A 26,222-nucleotide genomic window follows, 5' to 3' on the forward strand; every position below is an offset into this window, starting at 1 on the left:
TCATGTATAAAATAGTTTATTACCATAATAAATAAAATTAAACTTTTTTTTTTTTTTACAAATATCATTTGTGCTTGTTTAAAAATGTTGAGAAGGGAATATTATCAATGGAGGGGCCCACATGTTCCTTTTAACATTCCCAAGCGGCACACATACAGTGGAGTTTCTGGCAGCATCCTCAACTGACCATAAAAATAGTATCAGCTCATTTGTACTTCTGTCTGTTCATGCTCATTCGGACAAAGTGGCAGATGCAAAGGAAAAAGAAAAACCCAGTGAAGGATTTGGCGGAACTCAATGAAAAGAGTATCAATATAAGGAGAAGCCCCAGGCTGACAAACTGCTCAGGAGTAGAAGTGTCCTTACAGCATTGGTGAAACGTCAGATGTGGGCAGTCTCCAACCGATGCACAAGTACAATGTCTGAATTTTAAGAGAATACATTCATTGGGGCAGGGTGCATCTTAAGATCTTTCTCATTGTTCATATCCTGATACAAGATCTGTGAACTTCTCATTAAATAGCTCCTCGATCCGTTGACCGGCTCTGAAGTCCCAGATAAAGAGACAATGGCTCTAAGAAAAGTTTAATGGTGGGGCTGAGAGGGCACCCATGGGGCCTGGCACCTGCAGGGCGTTCAAGTCCAGTTCTAGAGGTTCCAGAGTAAGTCTGACTTGCTCACATGAGAATGAAGTTTCACTTGAAACTAATTTAAGCTGCACATTCACATTGATTCTTTTGAACTGTGGATCAGAGGGAGTGGAAGTCAACACTTCTCAACATGAATACCTTGGGTGAGAAAATGGTGCTTTCTTTGATGGCTGCGGTTGGTGCTAAGGGGACAGAGAAATCCCCCAGCTGGAGGGCACAAGAGCTGGTGAAGGTATTTGTATCGAAGCGAGCAAGAAGGCAGTACAACGATTTAGTGACAGAAGAGAGGCCACCCCGGGGTCTGAGTGTGCCCTCAGTGGGTTCCTCTTAAAGCAACACGACGTGAGGAGGGAGGAGGAGGAGGGTGTCGGCAGCTCCATCACAGCTGGAGTTCCATTCAAGGGTCTTAAGGCTAAACATCTTTATTGCAAAACATTGTACAATCTACTCATCAAACGCACAGCAATTTGTATCTCCACCAGGACTCCTACGGTTTTCCAGAGAGTGCATGTGCCATTTGGTGGTCAATGCAGCAAGGGGAGATGAGGCTGTCCCTACACCGGGTGCTCCTAAGGCATTCTTTTAGTCCCTACAGAGGCTTCGACAAAAATTCTGACACTTGGCCTATTTCACCTTCCACCGAAGGATTTGGAGGGGAAGTTGCTGGATGGGGTGTGGTGGTGGAGTGCATTTTTACTCTAAGCCATGCTGGCTCTGCTTCTGAAAGAAGATTCCAGAAAAGGGCCTGATGTTTGGCCAGCAACACCACACAGGATCTAGAGGGTGGAGGGTAAAACAGGCCCAGGGATTGGATAACAAGAAATGGAAACAGCTTTGGAACCCTTGGGCCCATGCTGTCATAGCATCTGTTTTTTTTTTTGTTTTTTGTTTTTGTTTTTGTAAGCCACTGGTTGCCTATTATACTGGCTACAAACTTTCTGCACACAGATGGACTCTGAGGTTGAGAATATAAGGAATCGTCTTAGAACCAAGCCAGGAGGTCTAAGCATGAGTGAATGGGATGGATGGAGGTGCAGATGTCAAAACTGTGCACTAGACCAGACCTTCTCAACCAGAGGGCTGCCTCCCTCTCCTTTCTAGGGGATTCCCGGCATAGTCACTGGAGGAGCCTTTGCAGGTGCACCGGACAGCAGCACTCAGTGCCGGGGTCCCATCCTCCACAGAGAAACAGGCACTCCGTCTCGTTGGCCGTCATATTTCATAGACTCAGCCCTCGCTCCCACTCCCCCATCGGTGGGGGAGAGCAAGTTCAACAAGCAGCCAAGTGCTGGGGCAAGACCTCTTGCTCCAAAGCAGCCCGTCAGGACACTCTCTGGGAAGTGGAGCCACCCTACGAATAACATCCGAGGTAAGGAGTTTAAGTACGAGATCAAGTAACCGGCAAGTACTGGGCAATGGTGTAATACATCATGTCCTCTTCCCTCAAGAAGGAAAAAACAAAAAACAGGTAAATATCTCAACATAACTTCTAAAGTCTAAATGTTAAGTCCAACACCTGGTAATTCTGTGTTTCCCTAACCTCTATTCAGCCACCAGACAGTGGAAGATTCAGTCAGTATCTGAAGCTTGTGGTCCTTGCTCAGGAAGCCAGAGCAGCGTCCAGGCAAGAGTAGGTAGTTGGCACGAAGTGGTCCATGGCCAAGTGCATGTCATAAACGTGGAAGGAGAGAAGGTTTGGCTCGTTTTAGAAATTAATTTTTTCAGAGGAAACAAAGCAAAAGTCCCTAAGTGGAGTCCTTAAGTGGAGAAGACTAAAAGCGTGTACAGGCCACACTGTGGGGATTTGTCACCACAGGCACACATGTGGGCCCTGCGGCCCTGAGATGAGCACATTCCCACCGCGGATCCAGGCTTTTCTGGTCATTAGCCCGATTCATGTCCTAGGAGTCAGTCCAGGAGTACATTCATGAAGCTTTATTTTCCCCCCAAAACAGGTCTGGCTTCCAAGCCTGGCGTATTAGCATCTTTGCCCCTCAGACCCAGATGGGGAGTCATTTCTTAATAAACACCTGTCCCCTCAGGCAGAGCTAGTGGGGAAGGAAAGGGCCCCTCTCCAGTGGCCTGCAGGGTGCTGGACAGGAGCCTGTCACCAAGCCCACAGAGAGCTGGGCACATGCTTCTGAAGCTGGATGATAGAGTCATCCAGGGCCCTTGCCCTGACTTAAAAGTAGTGGGTACTAAACTTTAGAAGCAGGCTAATGAGCACATTTAAGGAACAGCAAACTAGAACATTCTGGGGGCAGATGGGATTCCAGATATTTTATAGCCTCTGGACTAGTTGGCAGCTTCTCAAAGAGACTGAAAGTCTCAGTGCTTTATCTAGAGTCACAAACAGTTAAGACTTGGCCTTGGGAAGTTACACTTCCTCCTATTTGTATGCTGCCATCTGAGGCTAAATCTAATGTTGCAGCCTCAGGAAACCAGCGGCCACCCGGTAAGCCTCCCATGAGAAGCTGCATAAGTGTACGGGGACCCCTGGGGAAGGGCCCTTCCCTTGACCCCCTGGACTCTGTTCCCCAGGGCCATCTGCACCAATGCTGGCAGCCAGGAGAGGACAGCCCCATTTTGCCCAGACAACTGAGGGCCACGTCCTGGGACCTGCCATGGCCACCGAACAGGACCAAAGGGCCGAGGGGAGAGATGGGCCCAGACAGGAGGCCTTCAGAAATTCTATCTTTGGTAGGGCAAGTGCCAGCCTGGCAGGTCCCCTTCGGTACTGAGGGGATTAACACCGGTTCTGGATTTGTACAGCTAAGCTACACCAAGCGCTAAGGGTGAGGGTGCTGCAGTGTGACACATGCAGTGTGACACATGCTGGCTGGGTCCCTGCTGTCACCAATAGTCCAGGTCCTAATTCTACTCTCTCCAAGCTAGTTCTTAGAGCTGAACTTCCAACCCTGCTTGTCAACTGTCAGGGCAGGGCATAACCCCTGAGCTAGCTCCACTCTGACTGGGAGGGCCCTCTTTCCTTTCTCCGATGCCATTGAAAGGAGCACGTGAATAATCTGACCCCAGGTGACTAGGAGGCCATGGAGTGTCCCCAAGCATCATGGCATAGGGACCTGGATGACCCACAGGTGGCTCTGTGACTATCCCTCTGAGCTCAGACCTTCTCTGGGCCCCCAGCTCCATGGCCGTCTCTGTCCATCACCTCACACAGCTTGAAAACCTGCCACCTCATTCTCCTTCTGTTCCTGAAGCAAGTACAACCGTGACCCTGACGTCTTCACGGTTTTTCTTGAAATCCTACTGACTTTAGTAAAAGAAAGGTTAATCTTAAAATAAGGCCAGGCATGGCTCCCAAGTGTCCTATAACGACCCCATGCAATGGACATAATGCAAACTGCTGAAGGGCCATCAATCCCGGTGAGAATCATAATATAAACAGAGGACTTGCTACAATCGTTTTTCTGAGGTTGTATGTGTGTGTCTGTGTGTCTGCTTTGCTAGTAAAGCAACTCTGGGCTCATCACCCTTCCTGCCGGTGCCCCACACCCTGAGAAATGCCACAGGAACACTTGGGAAGAGGCCGAGAAGGAAAAGAAGCAAAGGGGCCCATGCAATGAGGCCAGTGGCATGGAGCAGGGCCAGAGGTTCATCTGAGGCCTCTCCTGTGACAGCAGGCTGCCGACCACAGCCCAGAGATTCTCTGCCTCCTGAAGGGCCCCGTGCAGCTCTTACACTTGGGAAAGGAGAGCCGAGGAGGCGCCCAGAGCACCTCCCTGCTTTCTGGCCTTAAAGACAGAAAGTCACAAGGCCCTAACCTCTCTGGCCCTCAAACTCCCCTTGTCCCGAGCTTGTTACAAATGATGACTGTGGGAAAATATAAGGTGACAACAGACATGGGCTGTACAAGGACAGGGAATGCTGGGAAATCCCTGTGCCCACCGCAGTCTTTGGGGTCTTGGTGAAGGAGCCCAGTCTGGTATATACATGAGGGGTTCTCCAGTGCTTTCCCACCAATCCCCAAATAGCTGCTCTTCTTTTCTGGTGGGTTGTCATCTTTTACAAATATCGTGGCAGTAAAAAAATTAAAAATGAAGGAAAATACCCTCAGCATGCCCCCTCTTCCAAAATTGTGCAGACAGCTGGAAAACAGCTGTCATCTAGCAGGGTGGTAACACACGCCTCTTCCCGTATCTGTGCCCAGATAGAGAAAGAGCGCGCTTGCCTAAGCGACTGGTCCCACTTTGATTTTCTGTCAGGAAAGCCTACTTTGGAAGTTGTTGGTCATGTAGGTGTGTGTGGTGGGGATGGTGTCCAGGGAAGGGCGGTGGGTTTTGGTCTTTGACTCTTTTTTTAGACCACTCAGCTTGCTCCGAAAATGTCTCTCTCTGATTCTGGGGACTGGGGCCTCGATATTTCAAACAGCTCCTGGGGAGACTGAGAGGATCTTCTGGAAGTTAATATCCTGAGTATCTCAGAGAGCTGTTTCTCAAGATTTGTCATTTTGGTGTTCAAGGCCTTGATGTCCTCCTTCAACTCGTGCTTCACCTCCAGGACCGTGGCCTGCAGCGTCTGCTCGGGGATGGGGTAGAAAGAATGCTTGACCTCCGCCAGGATGGGGCTCCGGTCCTGAGGGCTCCTGGCCTCACCGACGTTGTCCAGACGCAGATCGCTCTTGGTGATGCCGCTGTCACAAGAGTCTGTCTTCTTGAGGGTGGCCTCTCCGGACGCCTTGGTCCTGTCGGGGAGCGTCTCCATGGACTCGGCTTTGGCCACCTGGCTCCAGTCCTCGCCCTTGCCGCAGGCATCCTTGAAGCGGGCCCAGCCTTTGCGCCTGGCGCAGTCGCCGCCCGCTGCCCTGGAGCCCAGGCACTCAGCGCCGGGTGCGTGCAGCCGGCCATGGTCCGACACCGCCGCTGTGGAGGCCGCCTGGAAGGCCACGGGCGTGGCGGGGCTCTCACGCACGGTGACCACACTGGCCTTCACCAGGCTGTGGTTGGCCGCGTGCTCGGGGATGGCACCGCCCTTCTCCACATCCTGGTCGTCTGGGTCGCGGCCGCCTCTCTCCGCGGCCAGCCGGGCCTCCTTCTGCTGTCGGAACCTCTGGAAGAGTCTCCGGACAGGGTGGTCCGGGGGCAAGATCAGGGGGGCCTCATTCTTGCGTTTCATGCGCTCTTCCTCCTCCCGCTTCACGTCGCTGATCTTCCGGAACACGATCTGGAGTGAGACAGAAGGACAGCAAAGCTCAGCCCATCGGCCGTCAGGCTGTCAGCGCCCCGCCAAGGGCTGCGGCTCCCAGAGGGCTCGCATCCCTCCAGCGCCATCCCGGGCTTTGCTCAGGGAACTGCCCACACCTGCCTTTTCCAGGACACTCATTCCCAGCTTGCCCACAGCAAGGAAGGGACTCCTGTTGTCATCCTCTTCAAGAGGAACAAACCTCAGTCTCTCCATCCCCACACGCCACGAGGCTGGAGGTGCCAGATGGCCTCCTTCCAGGAGACTGTCCCAGTGCCTGAGTTGGGCCCCTGCCTGCAGTCCAGGGTCACCTGGTGAGCTTTACAGAAATCATTCGTCTCAGACCTGCTGTATTAGAACCTCCCAACAGGAAGCCCTTGAATCTGTAACAAGCTTTCCAGGTGACTCTTCTGCATGGAAATTTGAGCACTCCTGGTCTACACCACATTGCAGGGTAAGAAAGTTCAGACAAATCCCCAGGCAGGGCCACAGCTAAGACTGCCATTGCCACCTGCAGATCTGGTGAAATGAAATTCAGCTCGCCGTGAAAGCAAAAGCAAGTCTCACACAGAAGCCCTCCCCATCCTCAGGCTGCTCACAGGGGAAGAGCCCACGGCCTTGCACACGAGCTTGTCCTAATACCAACAGCCATTTGGATGGTTCGTAAGGCACTTTAACGTCACTTCATGTATTCCTTACAGCAGCACTGTAAAGTCACTGGGACACATTGCCATTTTAGAGAAGAGGAAAACCAAGGTTTCAGGGTAGCTAAATGTCACCTAAAATAGAAGTTTGCTATAAGGGACTTGTACCCAAGTCATCAAACCCCAGACCCATGAAACGTCCAACAGGTACTTACTGATGATGACAGTGCTTCATGCAAAGGATGGACAGTCAGCAAACTGTCCATGAATCTGGTTCTGAGTAGAGCAAGAGCCATAAATCACAGGGCTTTCCCCGGTGCTGACCTCTGATTATAGGCAAGCTGTATAATTTCTGGCTTACATTGAGTGTGGCGGATGCGCTCAGGGACACGTTTGACCCATCCCACATCTCAACTTGTGGGAAGCCACCTGCAATAGGTTGTCTATTTTATATAAATCACCGGTCCGAGGACCAGTCCTGAGATCACCGAGAAGCAGAGGAGAGGCCTGTGTAAGGGAGCAGCAGCTTTTCCATCACCACAACCTGGAAACCCCTGCGCCCTGTGCGGGCAGCCTCGGACCAACCCAGAACCTGCCCCAAGGACCTGCCACAGGACTTGCAGGTCTTGGAGAGGCACACATGGTAGCATGCCAGGACCACAGGCTTTGAGGTCAGAAAGAAATCTCAGCCCTGCCACCTAGCCGTGTGACCTCAGGCAGGCATCTTACCTTCAGAGTCTATTTCCTCCTTGAAGAGTGGGGAAAATCCCCACTATTGTGACTTGGTGTAAAGCCAACACAAGATTACTTATGTGAAAGCACAGGCCCACTGTCGATGCTTAACATGAACCCTCCTTCCCCCACCATCTCAAGGCCTCTGCCTTTTTAACCTCCAGGTGCAGATGGTTTATAACTCACCCTCTCCTCCAGGAAGCCCCCTGGCCAGAGCTCTCTGATGGCACCACTCATTAGGTTCTCCGGTCTGACCGACGAGATTGATTTTACAGCGCCCATAAATACAGAGGAGTCCAACACACTGAGTTGCTAGATGCAATCAACAAATCGTTGGCTCACACCTGTCACCTGATTTCTCCATCAAAGCTCCTGATGCCAGATGACTCTACACTTGGGTCACTAACAGGTGGGTGGGATGCGGCCGCTCCTCTTGCCACCTGGTTAAGTCTTTACATGCCTTGGGTCACAGTGCATGACTTTCTAACCTGTGCTGGGCAGTATTTCTCCCAGCCCTGCCCTGCCCAGTGGTGATTTAACAACCCCGCCTCCCCTGGTTCCCTTCAGCCATATCCCATCTACTTCTATAGTCTAGCCTGCAGATCCAAGCTGTGGGACTCAGGAAAACAACCTGAAGAGAAAGCCAATGAGAGGCATCACGGGGATGGAGGAATGATAAATAGAAGGAACAGGACCTTCCCTGCTCCTCCCGCTCTGAGGTACCAGACTTCCACCTCCCTCCCCACTTCTGCCCCCTGTTCTCTGTTCTGGGAATGACCTCTGCTCTCCACTGGGCATCCAAATCCCCCTAACACCAAGACCCAGCTCAAATAGCACCTCTTCCAGGAAGGCTTCCCTGATTCCATGGAGGTCTAAGTTACCTCTGGCTTCCCAACACCAACCACCTTTTCTGTGCTCCAACTTCTCTTCTGCCTTAACTACTCTCTGGCCTGTGTCCACCTGCGGTAGCCCTGCCATCCTTTTCCTCCCCCAGGCACATCCCTTCTTACAGAGGGGAGGAGGGAAGATGGGAAGAAGGAAGGAAGGTGGGAAGAGAGGGGGGAGTGAGAAAAGAGGGAGGAAGAGAGAAAGGATGAGTGAGAACGCACATGTACTCAAGAGTTGGTGGCCTGAGCTGACTGCTCGTTTCCTGCCTTTTGTCCTGCAGGACGCCTGGTTTTTAACGGTATCATCCTGTTTTTACTTGAGGTGGAGTAGGGCTCTGTTCCTTGTAAGCAGCCATTCCCAATCATGATACCAGTTGTTGACGCCTATAACTCTGAAATCTCCCTGAGGTCCTAGAACAGTATTTGGCATGTCACATTGTATCTTCTATTAAAAAAAAATTGTCTACCCTAAGAAAACAGGGATTGTATGTTTTGTCCATTATTTCGAGCACTTAGAAAATGCCTGGTACCTGGAGAGCCCTCCATAAATAATTTGTGGCATAAATAAATGAATAAAAGACATACATGAGCTAATGAATCAATGGGAGAATGTCCTCTGCCTGGAAAAGATGAACGACAGATGTCGTAGTCAATGGTATAAAGGAAGGGGCTGGCTTGGAACACACATGGTCCTCTGAGCAACTCTCTCAACATCAAAGGTTAAGGTAGCTCTTGAACGTGAAGTGAGATATTCTAAGACTAAAGAAAAGGAAGCACTTCTTCAAGTATTGAGGGGGCAACACAAAGCTGATCCCAAGAGGCTGTACAGTGAAGTACACCAGTAGGCTGACAAAGGCTGTAATATGCACCTGTGGTGGACGTTTGTGAGGGGCAGCGTATCCTCTGCTTTTCAACCAGATGCCCTGTGCATCCTGGACTAAGGGCTGGGGGCCCGGCCTGACCCAGGCAACGTCTTTAGATTTTATAGCCACATGGGTGGGGGCAGCTCAGCCCTCCTGGGCTGGGGTTCTCCGTGGAAGGAGACAGGGACTTCTGGCTCTGTGCTGACTCTTCTGAAGCCTCTTGGCTTATCCCAAAGGGTCACCCTAGTGCTGCTGTCACTGGCGGCAGCCCCACCTGAACGGCACTGGCCCATCCGATGGACAGATGAACCAGGAAAGAGCTTCCTGCCCTGCAAAAATGCCCGAACCCTCCTTTGAGGATCAATGAGTAAAACCAGCAACCCCCTTGGGGACACGGGGGTGATGTGGTCTGACAGCTGTGCTGACCTGGGGTCTGGGGTTCCGCTTACTAGTGTCACCCATGTTTTTGGAGAAGTTGGTCTGGGAAGATTCACCTCAGAGGCAGCCATGTCCATGCATTTGGCCAAGTATTTCATATCTGAGTGGGCAGGGGTGGCCCCGTGACTCACAATGATGAGGTCTGTGCTGCCAGCACCAGGCACTCTAGGAATGAGAGGCAAGACCCCGAGACCCCGAACCCAGGGTGCTGTCTGCTCTGACCAGGCAATGAACAGAGGCCTGAGGATAAGTCTATCCAGCTTTTCTAAAGTGTTCCATGATGTTTTAACAGGGATCTTGAGGGGGAATAAATCTCAAGATAAAATAAACTTGAGCCACACCACAATGGTAAATTGGCTGCTTTACTGCAGGACTTCTCAGAGTCTTACCATGTTAATGTGTCTTTGATGAATGTCTAAGAGGAGACTACTGCATATGGCATTTCTTGAACGCTTTCCCCTAGACTCCCTGTTTTGAAAGAGTAGTGTTCCCTAGAAACCCCTCTGGAAAACACTGAAATCCACCCCCATGTGGGGGATGGGGTGCCCTTTGTATTTGTGCATCACCTTCGTGGATGAGAAGGCCATTTCCTATGCTGTGTTCCAGTCAGATGCTGCCTCCTATCTCTAACCCTGCTGCTGAGCCAGAGTGTGGGGTTCTGGGTTTCCATCGCCCCCTAGTGGATGGACAAAGCTGCATGATTAACTCTCCTGCCTCCCACCCCTCGGTCACTCTATATGCTCCGTCCTTACTGAGTAATCTCAGGTTCTGAAAAAGCCCTGTTCACCTACTTGAAGCTCCATTCAATCTCATCTCCTGCCCCATCCATTCAACCTGACTCCTATGTGAGCTTCAGGATTTAGCTTAGGTGTCATGTACTCCCAACGAGCTTCTCTCCCCACCCCGGATCAAAGACCCTGCTGGTAGCAAACATGGGGCAGCCACACAGACCTCCATCAAAGATCACTGCAACCCTTGTGAAAAGAAACACTTTGCTTATTTGTCTTTTCCTTTGGGGGAAGCTCTCTCAAGGCAGGCACAATGCTTTATTCAGTTTTTTATTTTTCATCTTTGGTGTCATGCCTAATATATATAGTGCTTAATCAGTGGTCAGTGACTCACTGAATATGTCAGTGAATAAATTACAGCCATTTCCCTGTTTGTGAGCCCATGCTAGGGTGAAAGAAATGATGTGTATGCCACCCCTCAACACACACACACACACACACACACACATCTGTGTCTGATATTCATGGTCCCATGGAGAGCGAGAGATTACAAGTGGACTTCTCTATGCACAACTGATATGCTTCTGAACTATATGTTCACACAGAGTGAACAGATGGGCCCTGATTTATATTTCGATGTTATGATGGTGCTAAAGGATATACATTCATTAGAAACGGTACTTGGAAGGGAGGAGCCAAGATGGTGGAACAGCATGGAAGTTTTTTGTGTGTCTCACATCCATGAAATACAGCCAGACCAACACTAAACCATCCTGCACACCTAAAAATCTGATTGGAGGATTAACACAACAATCTGCACAACCTGAACCACAGAACTCAGCAGGTACGTGGTGTGGAGAGGGGAACTTGGGGAGCGAGAAGCTGCAGTGGGCAGGGAGCAGCTTTTGCGGGGAGACAGAGGACAGAGACCGCGGGGGGGGGGGGGTCAAATACAGGAAAAGCACCCCTCCCCAAAAGCAGCTGGAGAGAAAGTGGAAAATTGGAAACAGCTGCAGGGACTAAACTAAAAAGGGAGAAAGGAGAAAGAAGAAGGTTTAAATTCCATTAAAACTGTAAACAAGGGGAGCACAGAGTCTGCAACTCTGCAGCTCAATACCGGGCGGTGCTCTGGTGGAAAGGGTGAATCCCCAGGAGTAGAGTGGGGTCCAGGAGGTTCTTGGGCCACACGGGGAAAAGCGGTTCCATGGCTGGAAGGACATTTGGTAGAAACTGTTGAGGCCCCCTGGTCCCAGCAGACCCCAAAGAATGCCCACATTTGCTGGTGCTGGAACAAGGTCGTTAAGGGTGAAGCCTGGTGCCAGATGTGTGTTGTGAGAATCCCTGAAACGCTGCTGCTACACTATCTCGCGAACTTTTTCTGGGGCGGGCTGGCACCTGGCCACAGTCTGGCAGCAGCAGAGTCCAGCAAGGGTTCCTGGGTGCAGCCGACATTTGGCCATTGCTCAGTGAGGGGTGGAACGGGTCAAAGCAGTACTTCAGAAGCAAGGGGCCAGGGCAAAGAGCCGCATCTGAGATAAAACTCAGGAGAGAGGTTCTGCCTGGGGCTTGGTCATGGCCAGTGAAAAAGCAGGGAGTTGAAGAAAGCTGAAGATGGAGGATGGGTGCATGATTGCGGATTGGGGAGAACAGAGTTCTGATACTAGAGACTAGGTAGCTGGGTGACGCCATTTTCACCCCCCTTGTGCATGTGAATACGCACCTACGAGTGGCACAACAGTCTACCCCAGTAGGCTAGCAGCGCCATGGAGAATGGAGCCATTACGCTGAGCCCCACCCAACTGGGCCAATCTCGCTCTTCAAGAACACAAGTCTTACCGCCTGCTTAGTTTATGGACTATAAAGCGCTTCATAGTCTGACTTCTAGGGGAAAACGAAGTAATTTCCGTCCTATTTCAATCTGTTAGGTCAATCTATTCAATTTTCTTTTTCTTTTTTCTCTCATTTCTTTTTCTTGAATGCAGAAAGAGAAAAACTTCATTTTTATTTTCAATTTCCATTAAAATATTTTTCTTTACTTTTACTATATTTTTTGTTTTTATGTAATTTTTTTTCAAATTCCATTTACTTCCATCATTTTATTTTAGTCTACTACAGTGTATTCACTTTTTCAAATTTTCAAACTATTTCCTTTTTTCCCCCTCTTTTTTCTTTTTCATTTCTTTTTTCTTGGATACAGAAAGAGAAAAAAATTCATTTTTAATTTTAATTTTGATTAAAAACATTTTTCTTTTTTTTCTATTATATTGTTTACTCTTGTATAAATTTTTCAAATTCTATTTTACTCCCATCATCTCTTTTTAGTCTACTTCAGTGTATTCATTTTTTTCAAATTCTCAAACAATTTCCTTTCCCCCCATCCCTCTTTTTTTCTCTAATCTGTCAAACCACTTTCAACACCTAGACCAAAACACACCTAGGACCTAGCATCATTTATTGGATTTATGTGTCTGTGTGTGTGTTTTAGTTTTAATATTTTTAGTTTTAATTTTATTAATTTTAATTTTTCTGCATCAATTCCTTTTCTCCCTTCAAAATGACAAAATGAAAGAATTCATCCCAAAAGAAAGAGCACGAAGAAACAACAGCCAGGGATTTAGCCAACACAGATACAAGCAAGATGTCTGAACCAGAATTTAGAATCACAATAATAAGAATACTAGCTGGAGTCAAAAACAGACTAGAATCCCTTTCTGTGGAGATAAAAGAAGTAAAAACTAGTCAGGATGAAATAAAAAAAATGCTATAACTGAGCTGCAATCATGGATGGATGCCGCAGTGGCAAGGATGGATGAGGCAGAACAGAGAATCAGCGATATAGAGGACAAACTTATAGAGAAAAATGAAGCAGAAAAAAAGAGGGAGATTAAGGAAAAAGAGCACGATTTAAGAATTAGAGAAATCAGTGACTCATTAAAAAGGAACAACATCAGAATCATAGGGGTCCCAGAAGAGGAAGAGAGAGAAATAGGGGTAGAAGGGTTATGTGAGCAAACCATAGCAGAAAACTTTCCTAACTTGGGGAAAGACACAGACATCAAAATCCAGGAAGCACAGAGGACCCCCATTAGATTCAACAAAAACTGACCATCAACAAGGCATATCATAGTCAAATTCACAAAATACTCAGCCAAGGAGAGAATCATGAAAGCAGCAAGGGAAAAAAAAGTCCCTAACCTACAAGGGAAGACAGATCAGGTTTGCACAACCTATCCACAGAAACGCGGGAGGCCAGAAAGGAGTAGCAGGATATATTCAATGTGCTGAATCAGAAAAATATGCACCCAAGAATTCTTTATCCAGCAAGGCTGTCATTCAGAATGGAAGGAGAGATAAAAAATTTCCCAAACAAAAATTAAAGGAGTTTGTGACCACTAAACCAGCCGTGCAAGAAATGTTAAGGGAGACTCTCTGAGGGAAGAAAAGACAAAAAAATATCTATATCTATATCTCGATATAGATATAGATATAGATAGATATAGAGATAGATAGATAAATAGATAGATACCAAAAGCAACAAAGATTAGAAAGGATGAGAGAACACCACCAGAAACTCCAACTCTACAAGTATCATAATGGCAATAAATTTGTATCTTTCAGTACTTGCTCTAAATGTCAATGGATTCAATGCTCCAATCAAAAGACATAGGGTAATAGAATGGATAAGAAAACAATATCCATCTATATGCTATTTACAAGAGGCCCACTTTAGACTTAAAGAAACCTTCAGATTGAAAATAAGGGGATGGAGAACCATCTATCATGCTAATGGTCAACAAAAGAAAGCTGGAGTAGCCATGCTTATATCAGACAATCTAGACTTTAAAATAAAGACTATATCAATAGATGCAGAAGGGCATTATATCATAATCAAGGGGTCTATCCACCAAGAAGACCTAACAATTGTAAGCATTTATGCGCCAAATGTGGCAGCACCCAAATATACAAATCAATCACAAACATAAAGAAACTTATCGATAGTAATAGCATAATAGTAGGAGACTTCAACACCCCACTCACAGCAATGGACAGATCATCTAATCAAAAAATCAACAAGGAAACAATGGCTTTGAATGACACACTGGGCCAGATGGACTTAACAGATATATTCAGAACATTTCATCCTAAAGCAGAATATACATTCTTCTCCAGTGCACATGGAACGTTCTCCAGAATAGCCCATATACTGGGACATAAATCAGCTCTCAGCAAGTACAAAAAGATTGAGATTGTACCGTGCATATTTTCAGACCACAACGCTATGAAACTCGAAGTCAACCACAAGAAAAAATTTGGAAAGGTAACAAATACTTGGAGACTGAAGAGCATCCTACTAAGGAATGAATGGGCTAACTAAGAAGTTAAAGAGGAAATTAAAAAGTATATGGAAGCTAATGAAAATGATAACACCACAACTCAAAACCTCTGGGACACAGCAAAGGCGGTCATAAGAGGAAAGTATATAGCAATCCGGCCTTCCTAAAGAAGGAAGAAAGATCTCAGATACACAACCTAACCTTATGCCTTAAAAAGCTGAAAAAAAACCCCAGCAAATAAAACCCAAAACCTGCGGAAGATAGGAAATAATAAAGAAGAGAGCAGAAATTAATGCTATCAAAACCAAAAAAAAAAAAAAAAAAAAAAAAACAGTAGAACAGATCAATGAAACCAGAAGCTGGTTCTTTGAAAGAATTAACAAAATTGATAAACCACTAGCCAGTTTAATCAAAAATAAAAAGGAAAGGACCCAAATATATAAAATCAAGAATGAAACAGGAGAGATCACAATCAACACAGCAGAAATAAAAACAATAATAAGAGAATATTATGAGCAATTATATGCCAATAAAATGGGCAATCTGGAAGAAATGGACAAATTCCTAGAAACACATACACTACAAAAACTGAAACAGGAAGAAATAGAAAATTTGAACAGACCCATAACCAGTAAGGAACACAAACTAGTAATCAAAAATCTCCCAAAAAACAATGGCTTTCTAGGGGAATTCTACCAAACATTTAAGGAAGAGTTAACACCTATTCTCTTGAAACTGTTCCAAAAAAATAGAAATGGAAGGAAAACTTCCAAAGTCTTTCTATGAAGCCAGCATTACCTTGATTCCAAAACCAGACAAAGACCCCACTAAAAAGGAGAACTATAGACCAGTTTCCCTGATGAACATGGATGCAAAAATCCTCAACAAGATATTAGCCACTGGATCCAACAATACATTAAAACAATTATTCACCACGACCAAGTGGGATTTATACCTGGGATGCAGGGCTGGTTCAATAAACGCAAAACAACTAACGTGATTCATCACATCAATAAAAGAAAGGACAAGAACCATATGATACTCTCAATAGATGCAGAGAAAGCATTTGACAAAATATAGCATCCTTTCTTGATAAAAACCCTCAAGAAAATAGGGATAGCAGGAGCATACCTCGAGATCATAAAAGCCACATATGAACGACCCAATGCTAACATCATCCTCAATGGGGAAAAACTGAGAGCTTTCCCCCTAAGGTCAGGAGCAAGACAGGGATGTCCGCTCTCACCACTGTTACTCAACATAGTATTGGAAGTCTTAGCCTCTGCAATCAGACAACACAAAGAAATAAAAGGCATCCAAATTGGCCAGGAGGAGGTCAAACTTTCACTCTTCGCAGATGACATGGAACTCTACAAGGAAAACCCAAAAGATTCTACCAAAAAACTGCTAGAATTGATTCATGAATTCAGCAAAGTTGCAGGATATAAAATCAAAACACAGAAATCGGTTGCATTCTTATACACCAACAATGAAGTGACAGAAAGAGAAATCAAGGAATCGATCCCATTTACAGTTGCACACACAAAAAAAACATAAAATACCTAGGAATAAATCTAACCATAAGGTGAAATATCTATAGACTGAAAACTATAGAAAGCTTATGAAAGAAATTGAAGAAGACACAAAAAAATGGAGAAAGTTCCCATGCTCCTGTATAGGTAGAACAAATACTGTTAAAATGTCGATACTACCCAAAGCAATCTACATATTCAATGCTATCCCTATCAAAATAACACCAGCATTCTTCACAGAGCTAGAACAAATAATCCTGAAATGTGTATGGAACCAGAAAAGACCCTGAATAGCCAAAGCAATCTTGAAAAAGAAAACCAAGGCAGGAGGCATCACAATCCCAGACTTCAAGCTATACTCCAAAGCTGTAATCATCAAGACAGTATGGTACTGGCCCAAGAACAGACACTCAGATCAATGGAACAGAATAGAGAACCCAGAAATGGACCCACAAACGTATGGCCAACTAATCTTTGACAAAGCAGGAAAGGATATCCAATGGAATAAAGACGGTCTCTTCAGCAAGTGGTGCTGGGAAAACTGGACAGCGACATGCAGAAGAATGAACCTGGACCACTTTCTTACACCGTACACAAAAAGAAACTCAAAATGGAATGAAGACCTCAATGTAAGACAGGAAGCCATCAAAATCCTAGAGGAGAAAGCAGGCAAAAACCTCCTTGATCTTGGCCGCAGTAACTTCTTACTCAACACATCTCTAAAGGCAAGGGAAACAAATGCAAAAATGAACTACTGGCACCTCATCAAAATAAAAAGCTTCTGCACAGCAATGGAAACAATCAACAAAACTAAAGGGCAACTGACAGAATGGGAGAAGATATTTGCAAATGACATATCAGATAAAGGGTTGGTATCCAAAATCTATAAAGAAGTTATCAAACTCAACACCCAAAAAACAAATAATCCAGTGAAGACATGGGCAAAAGACATGAATAGACACTTCTCCAAAGAAGACATCCAGATGGCCAACCGACACATGAAAAAATGCTCAACTTCACTCATCATCAGGGAAATACAAATCAAAACCACACTCAGATATCACCTTACATCTGTCAGAATGGCCAACATTAACAACTCAGGCAACAACAGATGTTGGCGAGGATGCGGAGAAAGAAGATCTCTTTTACACTGTTGGTGGCAATGCAAGCTGGTGTAGCTACTCTGGAAAACAGTATGGAGGTTCCTCAAAAAACTAAAAATAGAACTACCATATGACCCAGCAATTGCACTACTAGGCATTTATCCAAGGGATACAGGTGTGCTGTTTCGAAGGGACACATGCACCCCCATGTTTATAGCAGTATTATCAACAATAGCCCAAGTATGGAAAGAGCCCAAATGTCCATTAATGGATGGATGGATAAAGAAGATGTGGTGTGTGTGTATATATATATATTGTATATATAATTGTGTATAATATATATATATATATATATATATATATATATATATATATATATATAATGGAGTATCACTCAGCAATCAAAAAAAATGAAATCTGGCCATTTGCAGCTACGTGGATGGGACTGGAGGGTATTATGCTAAGTGAAATTAGTCAGAGAAAGACAAAAATCATACGACTTCACTCATATGAGGCCTTTAAGAAACAAAACAGATGAATATAAGGGAAGGGAAACAAAAATAATATAAAAACAGGGAGGGGGACAAAACATAAGAGACTCTTAAATATGGAGAACAAACTGAGGGTTACTGGAGGGGTTTTGGGAGGGGGGATGGGCTAAATGGGTAAGAGGCAGTAAGGAATCTACTCCTCAAATCATTGTTGTACTATATGCTAATTTGGATGTAAATTTAAAAAAAAATAAAAATAAAATTAAAAAAAAAACGGTACTTGGAATTCTGCATCTGGATCTTTTCTGGGGCTAGCACTATGCGGTACAATGCTCTCTCCTGATGCCAGGCAGTGGCAGTGAGCTGTGGCTCCCCATCAGCTACGTGATCACAGGAGCAGATAACTGACACACTATGACCATTCTGTACCCACACAACCAGGCTATTTTTCCCTCTTGGTACAGTATTCCATAAATTACATGAGATGTTCAACACTTCTTTATGAAACAGGTTTTGTGCTAGATGGAGGTCACACAGCTAGGTAAAAACAACTTCAGGGGCGAGCTGGTGCTCGTGCCTTGCTGTCACCTTTCTTCACATGGTGACTGAGCTGGTGCTCGTGCCTTGCTGTCACCTTTCTTCACATGGTGACTGGTAGACGGGGCCAGGCAACAGGGGCCAGTCTGGAGACATGGTTTCTTCACATGGTGACTGAGCTGGTGCTCGTGCCTTGCTGTCACCTTTCTTCACATGGTGACTGGTAGACGGGGCCAGGCAACAGGGGCCAGTCTGGAGACATGGTTACTGGGACTCTACTCGCCCACCAGAAATGCCAGGACCCTGGGGACAGGCTGGCATGGGTCCAGTCACCAATGACAGGATAAGTCTGGATCCTTCCTGGCCAGCCAGAGTCCTGTCGGCTCACAGGGGCATATATTTTCCTTTGCCTGACGTGTTGGGCAAGGGTGGCCCCCCAGAATGCTGAGCGGCTCCTGACTTACTGCAGTAGGGGAGACAAAGGTTGCCCCGGGGCAGGATGGCCACTGTGCCTCACACATCCATCTCTGCATCCTGCTGGGGGCTCACCAAGCAACAGCCTTGGGCCCGGGAGGCCTTTCATAAGCGGTTGTTGAGCTGAACTGAATTGACATCCGGTCATCAAGCTGTAGGGCTTTCTGAGCCACTATCTCAGATGTGTCTGAAAAAGCAATCCCCCTGGAATCGGAGGTGAGTCAGGGCCACCGACCTTCTTCTGGGCTTCATTCAAGGAGGGTCCAGCCCCTTTCAAGCCCAAGCCTTTTCCAAGCCCCAGACCAGGCCCAGGGGAGCAGTAGTCCCCTCAGGGCCACTGAGCAAGAGCGAGAGGGTCCTAGCCGCACAAGTAGGGGAAAGACAGAATGGGGAGGGGAATGGACCACCTGGAGCCCTGATGGCACAGAGGATGAGGGGAGGACACCCGAGTGGAAGCTCAGTTACTTGAAAGAGCTCAGATTGGAAGTAAGAATATACACATAATGTCAATTCTCAGTGGTTTACATAAATGAACAAAGACTAAGCATGAATCATAGAAAACTACAGATAAACCAAAAGGAATTTAGTTTGGTTTCTATTAGATTCAGACACATGCCCCCAGTCCCAAACATGTATAAACCGTAGAAAGTACACAGGCTTGGAGGGGTCCCAACCCGGCCACTGACCAGCTGCTGTGGACCTTGGCTAAGTCAGGTCCTTACTTACAGACTTACTTGGGTAAGTCTGGTCCTGGACCAGATCAACGTCACAAATCTGGTTGTGCTTCAAACCTCCGGGAGAGGCTGTAACTGCTGAGTGAGGATTTCCCTCAGCACAGCCAGAAACCAGCATTTGCAACAAGAACCCAGGTGATTCTGATGCAGGCCGCCCGACCCAGATCTGTTGACTGGGGTCTCAGAACCCTTGGGCTGATGACTAGTGAGGTCACAGCCACGCTGCCATCCTCCGTCTGTGCACGCCTGCTCACATGGGAGTGCGGCCACACAGCACCCCAGTCCCCGCCCTGCACTTCTCTGCCAGAGCCCACACTTCCAGCCAGGCTCAGCCCTCCTGTGTGCTGCCTGGGATTGAGGAGGGGCAGAGGGGTGACCCTAGGGAGACCCGAGGAGCCCCTGGTCCCTGAAGGGTGACTGAAAGGGGTCTGATAGGCCCTGCTATCACTTTTGGCTCCTCCTTCCTTTGATCTGACAAAAAGTGGTTTGCTGTCTGGAATGGAGGGCACAGAGCCGGGCGACTGCAAGCAGGGCACGCAGCAAGGTATACACACATTGCTGCTCCATGACAAGGGGAGGCAGGCCTCTTCTCCCAGAGCAGGGGCCCATGCTGGCATGGACCCAAGCCACTTTGATCCCACCCTGAGGTCCCTCCAGGCCCTGGTGACATGACCTTCCTCATCATTTCCTCTCCCACCAGCCCCCTCCACCAGTAGCCCTGCCTGGTTTTATGGCAGAGCATGAAACATGAAGGTTGACAAACCGGGCCATTTACAAACTGAAAACATGGAAAAACAAAGTGGAGATGGACTGATTTGATAAGGCGGTGGGTTGGGTTTCGCTTTTTGAAAAGGCCAGTTCTTAACCCCCTCAGAATGGCTCATTATGGAATCAAGTGCTGCATTTTCTCTCCACAGCAGCATGAACATGTGGACTGCCCAGAACAGGGAGGCCCTGAGCTTCAGGGAGGGGTCGAGGCTTCCAGAAGGACGAGAGCCAGTCATCCCTCACTGAGCTAAGCCCATGTGCTGCCAGCATCTGTGGCTAGAGAGAATGAAGCCTGGCTCTGCCCTCCCAGGGGTGCCGGCTTGTCGGGAGACAGACTGGCAAACACAGCTTCAACAGAAGGCGCGGAGGCCAGGGTGGTGGGGAGGGTGGGCACTGGCGGCGCAGTCAGGGCGGAGTGACGGGCTGAGCACCAGCTCCAGAAATCAGACAGACTTGGGGTCGTGCTCCCTGTGCCTTGGCTTCCTCACCTGTGCAAGCAGATGACATGACTGGCTTCGCAGGGCTCTCGTGAGGGTGAAGTTGGACAGTAGCAGCAAAACCCTTAAAAAGAGCGTTTGACATTTAATGGTTGCTGAGTTAAGTGTATTATCATTCTTGGTGGGGGCGACCCTTGAGAGGATTCTGGAAGGATGAGCTGGAAGTAGTCAGGTGTCAAAGGTGAAGAATTCAGGGGGACGCCTGGGTGGCTCAGTCGGTTAAGCGTCCGACTCTTGGTTTCGGCTCAGGTCATGATCATGTCTGTGCAGGCGCACAGCCTGCCTGGGATTCTCTCTTTTCCTCCCTGTCTGCCCCTCCTGCCCCCCTCCCTCAAAAATAAATTAAAAAAAAAAAGGGTAAAGAATTTGAGTGAAGGTTTCAGACAGGGGACAGCACATGCAATGGCAAAAGGGAGAAATGCCACCAATGGAGAAAGACGTGTTTGTGGCCGCAGTGCCGGTGGAAGCGCGGACGCCGATGGAGAATGTCTGGCATGCCAGACGTGTGGTATCTCGTGCCATTCTTACGGCGACCCTGGCGGCTGGGCACAGTCATTATCCCCACTTTCCAAATTAGAAACTGAGCCTTGAAAGGTCAATGACTACCTAAGGGCATGCAAATGGTGGAGGTAAGACTCAAAGCCCGACCAAATGGACCTCCTTCCTCTCGCATCAGAGATACCAAGGGGTTAAGACCGGTGAACCAGGGTTCAGCCTCCAATACACCCTCCATAATGCCTCCCTCCTGTCTGGGACACTCTAATCGTGATTTGTGAAATTGTGTTAACATAATGTGGTCTCATTCTTCCACATGACAACTTAAAAAAGTAGAAGGTGACCTGGAATCTGCAGACATCAAACCCACCAAATACTTCTCTGAGCAGATGCCCACTCCCCATGCCCCTTCAGCCATATTATCCCACACAATCCTGCTCACATTGTCTCCTTGTTTCTTTCCATCCTGGACACAGAGTGAATACTCTCTTTGCTTTCTGACCCGAGGCAAAGGGCAATGGGAAATAGGAGAAAGGGTCTGCCCTGAGACCGCAGCAAGGGGAGCCCATGAGAGAAGGGACAACTCAGGGCAGGCACTGAAGGGTCAACATTTTACTACCACCATCTTGCATCTGAGTCTCTTTCCAGTGCTTCTCCTCACTTCCTCATCTGAGCCCTCAAGCCCAACAGTGGCTAATGCCAACCAGCCATTCAACAAAGCACCAGATTTGGGGCTAATTGCTTTGACCACATCAGTGACTCCTCACAGCCTCCCAAGGCGGACACAGAAGTCATTCACCCAGGTAAATCTACACCCGATGTCCTCTGGATTCATGTCTCTCCACTGTGTACTTCCCAGCACCCGGAGGGGACAATAATGAAAGAGAGATTCATCCATCCCCAGCGTCTTCTGGTTGGCTGCATTCTCTTCATTTTTTCTGGATTAAAGACTCTGGGACAAAGCATATATTTGCATAATTGTTATCCTACTCTTAGAAAGAGGTGTTTTCTACCAAAATGGACAAACAACTGTGAATCCTGACAACTTGCACATTCCTAGAAAGCTGCCTCTGACATCACTGTCATCTTTCGTGATCCGTGGCACACTGTCTGTGGCATGTGACTGGGTTGCTGGGACACTCACCGCTTCAGCCGGCAAGCTGCACTGTCCCATGCACTAGGCTCTAGAGCAAACAGCTCTTAGATTCATGCAATCATCTAGTTGTGTAAAATAATGGTTGTAACAATTTCACTATTTAGATTATTCTAGGGTTTGACCATCTCAATAAACAATTTTCTACTGTGTGGTTAACACCCCCATTTTAGGATGCTGAATCTCAACACCATTGAGTCCAGGAGTCCAGGGGGGCCCCACTGCTCACTGGGTGCAGCTGTTCTACCGTCAAGGAAGCTCGTCAGTTCTGCCCTCCGTGAGGTGTCCACAGCGTCTCAGTCACATCTAAACTACAGACGTATCATCAGAATTGTCTGCACAGTGAAGTGGCTCACACCAGGGTGGGCAGAGGCAGGACACGGTCTGGGACAATGTCAGAGTGGGGGCCAGTTCTCTCTGATGAGCCCCCAGATGCCTGTGCCCCCTCAGGAGCTGCCAGCACAGCCCCCTGAACGAAGCATGTGGGCTCGTCTGGAGAGCTGACCCCAGCTCTATGCGTACACACAGAGCCCCTCACCAGCCACACCCACTCTCTTTTGCTCTGTGTTTCCCTCCTGGGCATCAGGCATCACGGTCCCCCTCCCCAGTCCGGAGTCCCATCCTGGGCAGAGGCCTTGAGGCACTGGATCTGAAGACAAAAATAGCTCTTCCTGGCCCTCTGGTATTTATGTCTGTGCTGTCTGAGCCCTCTGCCTGCAGGAGGAACACTGGTGGGGAGCACAGCCATGCCAGGTCCCCTCCTCCTGTTAGGAAGAAACTCAGCTATGGGTCTGCAGCTGTAGGCCCCAGATCCCAGAGCTGGAAAGGGGCCCAGTTCTCTGACACCAGACAAACCACGTGAATCAACCCTGGAGTTGGGCAGTGCCCCTGCCCGTCAAGAGAGCAAGCCGAGCTTCCCCCCGCTCAGGACTTCCTTCGTGATACCTAACCTGAATTCCTCGCTGTAGCCCTAAGCCTCATGCTCTGTCATAAGGAGAGAGGACACTCTCTACAAAACCTCATTCCATGAGGAGACAGCTCTGATCAGCCATTCACAAAGTCTTTATGCAGTGTCTACTGAATACGGGCAGACAGATAATATGCATGAGGTGGTTGGTCCGCATGTAAAGAAAACAAAAGAGACTTCCCCTTGGGAAGTGACAGTCCATTGCCTTTCCTCTCCTATGAGTCCATGAGGTGGTTTAGACCCCGTGTGCCTCCATCATATTCTCACAATCCCTACCAAGCTGAGGCTGGACTGGCTGCCACTGCCCCCTTCCTCAGCCATGGACTGGGGCACGGGCTGGGCCACTACCACTCTGCCCCTGGGAGAGGCCAACCACTGGTTCCTGAGCTGAGGTCCCGGCCCTGCCTCCGACGGCTCAAACCCTGTGCTCCCCTTACCTGGTCTCGCCACAGCAGCCACTCAGAGGTGTCCGCAGACTCGCTGCTCTGCACGAAGAACTTTCCCACTGGGAGCAGGGTGGGGGAGGGGCACAGCTCCCAGTTTGCAGAGGTGAGGGTGACTTGGAATGGCCACTGGCCATGCACTTGGGTTCTTGGTATTCAGCTGCTATTTCTATCCCCTGGGGCGTCGACCTCTCCTAACCCCTGCCCCCCCATAGCACCTGACGTGTTCACACTGCGCTCAGCATTTGTTTTCGGTGCCTAAGATTATTGGTGTGCCTACCTGTCTTCCAGTGTGCTTTGATCGTCTCCCCACTCCCACTATCCCCACACCACCAGCTACAATACCAGAGTCCTTGCTGAGGCAGGCTCTGTCTTGCTCACTGTTGTGGCCCCGGAGCTACAACAATGCCTGGCATCCTACGGATATTCCATGACTATTTGGTGATTGACTGTCTGACTTGGGCAGATCAATGAACTTCTCTGGTCTTTGGTTTTGTCTTTATCACTTGGCAATAATACCCTTTACTAGATCTCTTGGGGAACACCATGAGGCTAAAAGGAGACAGCACACTCCAGGGTGCGTGTGCGTGTGTGTGTATGTGTGTGCGTGTGTGTGGGCGCATGCTGTAGGCCTCAGTTATTTACTTATTGATAATCGGCATCAAATCCACCCTCCATACTCTGTTTGGAGATGCTGGAGCTGGGAGCTGGCCACCCACGTTTCCCAGGCTCCCTGGGCAGCTGGCTTCTAGTTAGGTTCTGCCCATGGCAGGGGCCCCGGCAGGACTGCAAGGCAGGGGGAGGAGGGAAGAAGCCTCCTCCCTGCTCGCAGCTCCTGTACTTCCTGTGCGATCAGCAGTGGTCAGTTGAGCCCCACCCCCCAGAGGCCCCTTGTGTCGTTCCCCAAGCAAGCTCTGCTTGCTCCCCGGGGCACCAGCAGTAGCCCCCCTGTGCACGTGCTGGTCAGAGCACACCTCCGTGGCGCTCCTCACCCCCTGCGCACCCCCAAATCAGGTCCCAGCTCCAGAGCTGGGGGACAAGCTGAGACAAGGGGGGTGTCTCAGATGTCTTGGCACCAGGGACGCAGCGCCTCTCCTTGGAGGTGTGAACACTAGCAGCACAGAGTGCCCCTCGAGGAAACCGGAGGCCTCCTCCAGCCTCCTTGGATATGATAATGCCTCTCTCTGTGTTCCCATCTGTGGGAGAGCTGCTGCAGCTTCTAGTTCTTTTTGTTTTTAATTATTTTTAATGTTTGTTTAATTTTGAGAGAGAGAGACAGAGTGTGAGCAGGGGAGGGGGGCAGAGAGAGAGGGAGACGCAGAACCTGAAGCAGGCTCCAGGCTCTGAGCTGTCAGCACAGAGTCTGAGGAGGGGCTCGAACCCATGAACCGTAAGATCATGACCCGAGCCAAAGTCTGGCGCTCAAACAACAGCCACCCAGGCGCCCCTACTGCTTCTAGTTCTTAGTCTCTGGGCGTCCTTAACATCTTTTCCCTTTTTCAGCCTTTAACACCAATTCCCTGATTTAAATCTTCTCTTAACAATTAGTGTGGTTGTAATTTCTGTTTTCCCAACTGGATCCTCAGTGCAGCAGGGAGAGGAGCCAAAGGGGAAAAAGTTTAAGTTGAAATGGAGCAGTGCATGGGAAGGAGAGGACTGAGTTCCCACCTGGTGTTCATAGTCTGTTTTATTTACCACAGACTGCCTGTGGGGGCTGGCTGGGGGCCCTGGCTAATGTCACCTTTGCCAGTGTCACTAGCACCTTGGCTCCTCTCTCTGGAGCCTGTAAGGGCTCGTCAAGGCCTTGATTTTCTCTTGGTTCTCTTCGCTACAAGGACTGGGGGTCCCCTTCTTTCCTCCTCTCTGCTCAGTCTATTCCCATCATTCAGAGGATCTGTTGTTCCTAAAGCTTCCAGAAAACAGTAGGCACAAGGTCTGTGCAGGGGAGGAGGACACAGATTTTCACCCAAATCTGTCTTAGAAACACCCAGTCTTTGGATGAATCACCCCCTGCCCAGCTGTGGCCTGTGTGACTCACACCATCGCCTGAGCCAGTTCCAGTGCTAAGCATTTACATGCCTTATCTAACTCCCAACTGCAGGCCCATGAGGTTGGAACTATTATTACCCCTCGTTCAAAGATGAAGGACTCTGGCTCAGAGGGGTTAGGTCCTTCATTGTTTACTCAATTAGTCTACAGAACTGTGACCAGAGCCCAAGCTGGCTGATATTCAAGCTCTGCCACCAGGGCTGGGATCTCTGCAGATTCCAGAGCAAAGGAGCCTTGGGAAGGGCTCAGAAAGCTGCCCTGGGGAGGTCTCCAGGGCTCTGGAGAGAGCTGAGCACCTGGGGCTAACAGGACTTTGCTGGTGACTGAACACAGGGAACGTGGGCAAGACACCTACTTGCGCTTGCTTATCCCGGGATGAGCACTGAAACCCTTGAGGGTTAATGAGATAATGGTAAAGTATGACCAATGTCAGTTACCCACACCCAGTGCTGCCTCCCTACCGGGTGGGACCAGGCTCCAAGCCTGAGGGCTGAGAAGGCA

General features: G+C 48.4%; 1 protein-coding gene across 3 annotated transcripts in view; it reads right to left on the reverse strand.

Moving 5' to 3' along the window:
* Positions 1-26,222, reverse strand: part of KCNH1 (potassium voltage-gated channel subfamily H member 1) — a 387,829-nt gene continuing 361,607 nt past the window's right edge. For all 3 annotated transcript variants that reach the window (XM_019429238.2, XM_019429242.2, XM_019429239.2), the window contains exon 11: positions 1-5,834. In XM_019429238.2, the coding sequence (XP_019284783.2) occupies positions 4,980-5,834 (855 nt within the window). In that variant the 3' untranslated portion in view covers positions 1-4,979. The remainder of the gene's footprint in view (positions 5,835-26,222) is intronic.

Source organism: Panthera pardus, unplaced genomic scaffold (genome assembly GCF_024362965.1).
Source record: "Panthera pardus isolate Hobbes unplaced genomic scaffold, ASM2436296v1 HiC_scaffold_21, whole genome shotgun sequence".
Taxonomy (NCBI): domain Eukaryota; kingdom Metazoa; phylum Chordata; class Mammalia; order Carnivora; family Felidae; genus Panthera; species Panthera pardus.